General features: G+C 36.4%; 1 protein-coding gene across 4 annotated transcripts; it reads left to right on the forward strand.

Moving 5' to 3' along the window:
• Window positions 1-739: 739 nt before the first annotated feature.
• LOC132175305 (putative recombination initiation defects 3) lies at window positions 740-6,981 on the forward strand. Of its 4 annotated transcripts, none has more exons than XM_059587197.1 (12): window positions 740-963; window positions 1,965-2,115; window positions 2,398-2,551; window positions 2,714-2,848; window positions 3,366-3,418; window positions 3,513-3,707; window positions 3,962-4,027; window positions 4,129-4,178; window positions 4,821-4,980; window positions 5,262-5,343; window positions 5,903-6,005; window positions 6,691-6,981. In XM_059587197.1, the coding sequence occupies exons 1-11, from the start codon at window positions 899-901 to the stop codon at window positions 6,001-6,003; spliced, it is 1,212 nt and encodes a 403-aa protein (XP_059443180.1). In that variant the 5' UTR covers window positions 740-898; the 3' UTR covers window positions 6,004-6,005; window positions 6,691-6,981. The 4 variants fall into 4 exon arrangements, with proteins under 4 accessions (XP_059443180.1, XP_059443181.1, XP_059443183.1 ...); XM_059587198.1 differs by having other exon boundaries at window positions 5,903-6,004; window positions 6,678-6,981; XM_059587200.1 differs by lacking the exon at window positions 6,691-6,981 and having other exon boundaries at window positions 5,428-5,995.
• The last annotated feature ends 418 nt before the right edge of the window (window positions 6,982-7,399 follow it).

Consider the following 7,399-nt stretch of genomic DNA (forward strand, 5'->3'; position numbering starts at 1 on the left):
TGGGGCCTTTGAATGTTAAGTTTTGTGGGCCTGATGGGCCTGACAGTTCAATTATCAACAATATTAATAAATAAATAAAAATTACTTATTAATTTAAATTTATAGATAATTCCTTAATTTAACCTATTTTTTACAGATGATATTAGAGCACATGATATCACATTGGTTTGTTCTTATACAATTTAACCTATTTTAGTCAAATATTCTATTTTAATTATATATTCTTATTTTGAACCTATTAGGTGTGATAAAAATATATTAATTAATTAAATTCATCCCAACTGTTACTTTTTTTTTTTTTTTTTTTTTTTGACTTGTCGACACAAAGGAAGGGGAAGGACACAAAGGAAAGGGAAGGAGAAGAGAAGATTCGAACTAGTGATCTCTACTTCATGAGGCGTGATTCATAGCCGATTAAGCTACTCCTTAGTAACCATCCCAACTGTTATATTAATTCACTAGCGTCTAAATACACATGGTTCTCATAAGAATGTGGGCATCACATGAACAAGGGCTGCGTTCTTGTTGGGCCTGAATACGGATCTCAAATCACCTGCAACTGTAACGACCTTTGTTTCAGATCCAAAAGGGAAAGTTGGGCCTTCGTTGACCCACGATCGGCCCATAGTAAAAACCCGAATCCGAGCCATTTCAGAACCCCTTTTCCCGCCACGCGTTGTACATGATCCGAGTGTAATTCCGCCCCTCCTGCTCATAGTCAATTAGTCATCATATCTCTCTCTCTCTCTCTCTCTCTCTCTAAAATTCGAAGAAATTGAAACACTCACAGAAACCGTTTGTCTCAATTCACAGATCGACCTCTTCGCTGATCACATAGGGTTTGAGGTAAATAATCACAAGGCAATTCGACTCTCAAAGGACGTTTCAAATCAAGCTAATGAAGCTGAAGATCAACAAAGTTTCTGATCTCAGCTCCATCTCGGTCCTTCCTCCTCACGCGAGGTGAGAATTTGCATTCACGACATGCTCTGTTTGGCTCCTGAGAATGTGCGGGGAAATGTTGAGAATCGAGGTTTTGAATGATCTTGAATTTTCTTTAATTTTGGAGAAAGTTTTGCTCACCCGAGCTTAATTCCACTCTTAAGCTTTTAGTTGAGCTCACTCTGAGTCCTTGTCATACGCGGTTCAAATTTTCCTTCAGAGCATTCTCTGTTTGGTTCCAAAGAGAACACTGAAAATGTTAATAAACTCGAAGTTTTGAATCTCAAAATTTTTAGCATTGTGGAATTTTTATCGCTTAACGATATTATTAGGCTTAGTCAACCTCAAGCTGAGCTCGACCTCGGCTCATGCAAGGTTCGATTTTCACTATTGCTTATAGATTTGTTTAGCTCGGCTTAGCACATTTCAAAAGAGCACCAACAGGTAGTATTAGACCTAAAATTCTGCTTCTTATTTTTCTACTTTCATTCGTTTTCTCTGCATCCAAACAAATGAACTGATTCTTCAGAATTCATCTTAATTTTGAAATTTTTCTTTGATTCGGTAATGATTTGAATGAGATCAAGTGTTTAAAGAGGATCCGTGTGGTTGCTGCGAAAATACAGGAGAGAAAAATATGATTCAAATTTCTCATCCTTTAAAACCGTTAGCACGGAAAAATCTTTCTTCATATATGTTCTAAACTTAATTCTTTTTCTTTTCTCCGTTTCTCTCAGAAACCAAAGAGAGGGAAAGAGCATTCCTATCTGCCAATAAATCTGTTATCATATCTGCCTTTTTAGCCTTTGTGATGATCCTGAGGACTTCAAAAGCTTCACTTCTCACTAATTATAATTCAAAAGGACTAAATTGTCCACTCAACTGAAGCTAACTCAGCTATTTGCTAGTGTCAATTTTTTTTATTGTTCTTCTCTAGCTGCACCTCTGTAAATTGGCTTCTATTTTAAGATCCCTTGTTTGTCTTCTTCACTTGTGCTGGTTGTTTCGGAAATGATCTGAAGGAGATCAAATGCTGTACCGACTGGACCGCAAGCATCACAGCTTCAATCTCAAGCATCACAGCAATCATTTTCGCAGGGAATTTCATCTCAGCATGGCATGTTTTCTCAGCTCTCTCAGAACTCTCTCAATGAGTTTCTGACAAATGATCAGGTTTGAGTTTTTATCTTTCTAGAAAATATTGGTTCTTTTCTAGGGTATGGTTTCTTTGTAAAAGCCTTGTAGCCAAACCTAACATATGGACTTGTTTTAGTTTTATGATTTTGAGAATTGAGACGCAGTGGCTTCAATATGTTAATGTAAAACAGAGAAGTTAATTTTTTTTTTTCCGAGTTGATTATTCTTTTCCAATTTTTTCTTCTCTTTTTTTGGCACAAAAATAAAGTGTAATCATTATTATACTTGTTTGTTGGTTTTGATATTGAATCTTTGCAGAGATTTGGTTCTCAAGAACGAGAGAACTCTGTGAGGAAGATTTCTTGCTTGCCCCCACTAAGTTGTACACGAGAAGATAGTCTAATGCCAATCTCAAGATCTTCAGGCAATCTGATCCGCAAGTGGAATTCTGCTTCTGTTCCAGATCATAGATGTAAGCTCACTCCTTAGTGTGAAATTATTAAGTTATCGTGGAATGGTTTAACGATTGATGGAAACTTCATGAAGCCACACTTTTGTTCCTTTGTTATTTTGCATGCATGATGCATGTGTATATCTTCGCAGGGGATACTGAATTTTTCATTTGCCTGAGCAGGTCAGAGTAGTGAAGAACTAGAACATCGAATTGGATTGATGGAAACTTCATTAAGCAGGTTAGGAATGATATTGGATTCTCTTCAGAGCGATGTCATGCAAGTTAACAGAGGAACAAAAGAAGTTTCACTGGAGAGTGAGTAATCTAGTCCAACATCTAATACATTAAAAGTAGGATTTTAAGAGAAAATATGTAACTCATCCTGTAACAATAATACTGTCCTAATCCATAGAGTTGTGAATTATTGCGACTTAAAACCCGGGAAAATTTTACAATTTTCAGAAATTTTCAGATGAATTAAGTTCACTTATCTATTTATTTGAAAAGTAAAGAGCAGTAGGCATTTAATCTTATCTAGTTCCAAGGAATAAATTCTTTTTTTTCCCCTCCTTTTTTTGGTGGGCAGTCAGATATTTTCTTTGTAACACTTGAGGTTGATGTGTTGCTTGACTTATGGTTTGGTAAGCATTTGATGATGAATTTAGTTTGGCTTTTCTAAAGATTTTCATCAATAAGTAGGAATTGATTTGAAATGTGATGAACAGTGAACACAAGTAACCACTGGAGAATGACTGTTTGCATGCAATGTCCATAGTTGAAGAACACATGATTAATTAAAACAAATTTCTTTGTTTCCACAACTTTGATTCAGTGGAAGGCATACGGCAGAAGTTGATTCTTCATGATAGCTTACTGCACTTGATGGTAAATCTTGTTTACTTACTCTGTTGACCTAGTTAATTGTTTAAAACATCATTGGGTGTGATCCTTTGTACCACAATTGAGATATGGTAAACAGATCAAGGGACAAGAAGATATCAAAGCTAGCCTTGCTGGGGGCTTCAGGTCGATATCTGATCAGCTAAGCAAAGATATACATCAAGACAAGTTACAGGAGATTTGCTTGCTGATGTCAGCTTTTCCACAGCAGATGGAAGCATCTATACTGCAATTACAGGATAAGCTCAGCAAAACCCTCGCCAAAGAAATGCAAGTATGTATGATGTCATAACAGACATTGCTGGTATATGTGTGAATACTCGAGGCTTTAAGATAATTCATTTTGTGCTCCTTGTTGTTTGACTAAAGTGAATATCAAATTGAATTTTATTATTTGCCTGACACATCCAATGCTCAATCTTTCCTAGTTCCAGATCTTTACAATTTTCTCATTTCAGTTACTCAGTATATCTATTACAAATAACACTGTGCCTCTCAGCGTATTGTTTTGTTGTCACTTGTTCTCAGGCAATAGCTTGCAGGGTGAAGACTCCTAACCAGAAAGATCCAGCACCCTCCATCATTCTACCGGAGGTGCTTTATTCTTCTTAGACAATGATCCATGAGCTTTCTTTAAGTACTTGCTATTCTGGACTTATATTCTCAAAAGGCCTCTTACATTTGCCACTGTGCAGGGTGCTGACCACCATGCTACTCCACAGAGATATGCGCAGCCTCCTAGGAAGTATGTGAAACTCAGTTTATTTCTGTTGGCTATAGTACTGCTCAATTGGACCAAGTTACAGCCTTTGTCTGAACCTTGTAAACAATGAAATCTCCTAAATATTAACGAATTGAAGCAATTTAAGTCCAGCTTATAGGAATTTTGCTTCTTTTATCCTCTGTTTTGGATGGGAGGTATAAGAAAGAAGATACTGTGCCATAAGGGAAGAAATCTAGAAAGGACAGACTGAAAATAGATTCATTTAAGGTCACCCATTGACTGAAATATGATGGACAAGAAAGCATTTAACCATTCCAAATGAGACTTTTATGTGCATGTGCATGTGCTTGAAAATGGCATTGGAAGCAATTAAATTCCTGTTGTTGTGCTCTAGAGCTTTGAAGTGTTTGGTGCATTTAGTTGCTGCAGTACTCGTTTAAAACTCGAGTCTTCTTCCCTTCGATGCGATCACGAAACAGGACCTTTTTTTCAGTATTTTCTTTTTGAGAAAGACGAGTGCTGGATTATTTGTCTAATTCTGTCTTTTAGTACTTACATGTTCTTGGACATATGTGTTGATTCTTCAGTTCTTTCAAGTGTTCTTTTTTAGTATCATGTTTTGTTTGGCCTTTCAAGAGATTACAAATGTTTGCCTGACTCCAGTTCTGCAGTGCCGCCAAAGGTCTGTGTGCAAGCAACTGTAGTTCCAACTCCAAGGGTAGAAACAGGAGGTTGGAAGACGGTAAAAGCTGAAAAAATGATTGCCAAGGATAGGGCACCCAGCAAGGTGCAGAAACAAAACGGATTTTCTTCCCTCAAACAGGTAATTCTTGTAGTTTTGCCCCCCACCCTTCTATTCCCCCCTTTCTTTGTCGGAAAACCTGCCATGTTTTCTGATTTAGATATTTTAGTTTAACCTGGCATCTTCTAAGGCGATTGGCATAATAATATGAATTCTATTGAGTTACTTTCCTTAAAATGTACTTGACAGCAGAAGCTGACCTTTTACCTCAAGTTGTGCATGGAAATTTTGGTGCTTTCTCATTTGAGGAGCCATATAAATATATTTTCGTAGTCTATTTGAGATGACAATATATGATGCAGGAAACAAGTTGTAGGATTAACATTGAATCAGATGAGGAGATGGATGGAGATTTTTCCTGCTTGCTTGAAGAGAAGGAAACAGGTGGTTAATGAAAGTAAATTGCAGCATTTATTATTCTTGACTATTACTGCTCATGTATCTCGTTGATTAATTTTTCTATTGCAGGTAAACATGGAACCTCATATTTTTAACTAGACATCTTTTGTCTTGAGATCCCGGCATTCTGAAAATGGAGAGACAAGATACAACTCTACATTAAGTATTCAAAACTAGAAAACATTTTATTTACCATAGCTGTACCCAAAAGGCTTACTGAGAGAGTTATTGGGTACTACTTGAAAGCAGATGCACATTTCAGTGGGTCTCAAAAATCATTTTACTCATGCGAAGACTACTTTTTCGTTTATAACCCTATTTAGGAATAATGTATATAAATGTTCGCTTTGTTGAAACAATGAGCCATGCTATCATCAGTTGACCTCAGCATCTAGCCGATATACTATTTACTTAACGTCCTCATGATCTTTTTTCTTTTTTCTTTCAACTGACTTTATTTGGATTACAGATATTGCTGTGAATATGACCATTATTTTATTTTCAAACTTTGCCTCATCCTAATTGCTTCCTTGGGGAGGAATAGGAAAGTGTTTGGTGGAGGAGGTAAAGGAAGAGACTGCACGGATTTTGAAGAAAGCGAGGAGGCAAAAGAGAAAATCCTGTAATCCAATAATTATTAATTGAAGGTAAATAATTCACTTCTTGTAATTGCAATGCTGATTATTTCATGCTCTGCAGATTATTATAGGTCTCAAAGGCTTTATGTTACTGCAAGTGTGTATAAACTCTTTAAGAGTCTTAGATTGCTTAAATGAAATGAAATTATTTTTTATTGTATTTCACACTGAACATGAAAAGGAGTGCAATTTGTTAATAGAATTTTAAATGTTATGAGATTATCGAGGTTAGAAGCATTAGAAATTTCCAGAAAGTTGCACTTCAACAGTTAACAAGGATGCATGTCTCTAGCACTTAGTTGATTTGCCACCTAGTCACTTTGAAACTCTTACACCCACTCCCTCCCCACGCTCTTTGGTAAAGGAAAAACAAATTTGGGGTTTAAAATCTAAAAAGAAACAAAGCAAATCTTTTGGATACTTATGATTCCGGAAATAACAATGCATCCACGAGAGATGTTAAAAGTTCCCTTGGTGTCTGACATCATTTATGACTGGTCTATTATACTATTTGGCAATGTTTCTAAATCTTTGAGCAAGAAGTCCTGCCGTTGCATGAAAAAGGAATAAAACGAAGCCTACTGTATCTTCCATGCAGTTCTAGACATTGTTACGTGCTTTAGCCATTGTATTTGATAGCTCTGCTTCTAATATGAGGTTATGACTTGGAATTATGCCTTGGCTGGTTGTTCAGGTGCAAGATATCTCTGCAACTGATGAAAAGGAAAAAGGATTCTATCCCAAAGACTCCCGGGGCACGGCACTGCCATACTAAGAGTTCGACTACTTCTGGTACATTTCTTTCTCCACCCATGTGCCTGACCAATTTGGGATGACTAAAGTTGACGGAATATAGTTTTATCTTAAATGGTATTTTCCTTGAAGGGAAATTTTGATCTGCTCTAGTTGTATTCAACATATGAACTGAGTGCCTTGTGACCGATTGTTGAAATTAATACATGAGAAATATGAAATACTTGTTCCAGCTAGGTTTTTATTATTCTGTAGACCCAGAATATTTCTCGTTGGTCATCTGTCGAACCAGGATAATAGTAATACAAATTACTTTGATTGTACTTCTTCTTAGACTGTCTCATGCATTCTCTTAGTCTATGGTCGCCCAATTTGAAACCTAACAGTAGAAGCCTCAAGTTGATAACATATGGGGACCAGATATTGATAAGAAACCATCTAATCATGCATAAAGCATATAAGAGATGTAAAGGAAATCTAAACATAAATTCGACTAGCCAGACATTTTAGGACTACGAAAACTATTGTATTTCCTAACTATGAGTACATATTTTCTCTCCAGACACTTGCCAAGTTATTATTCGTATATGTTTTATGGTGAAGATCCAACAGTAGATGAGCTTAAGTTTGGCACAAAAGCAAATTGGAAT

Source organism: Corylus avellana, chromosome ca3 (genome assembly GCF_901000735.1).
Source record: "Corylus avellana chromosome ca3, CavTom2PMs-1.0".
NCBI classification, from domain to species: Eukaryota; Viridiplantae; Streptophyta; class Magnoliopsida; order Fagales; family Betulaceae; genus Corylus; species Corylus avellana.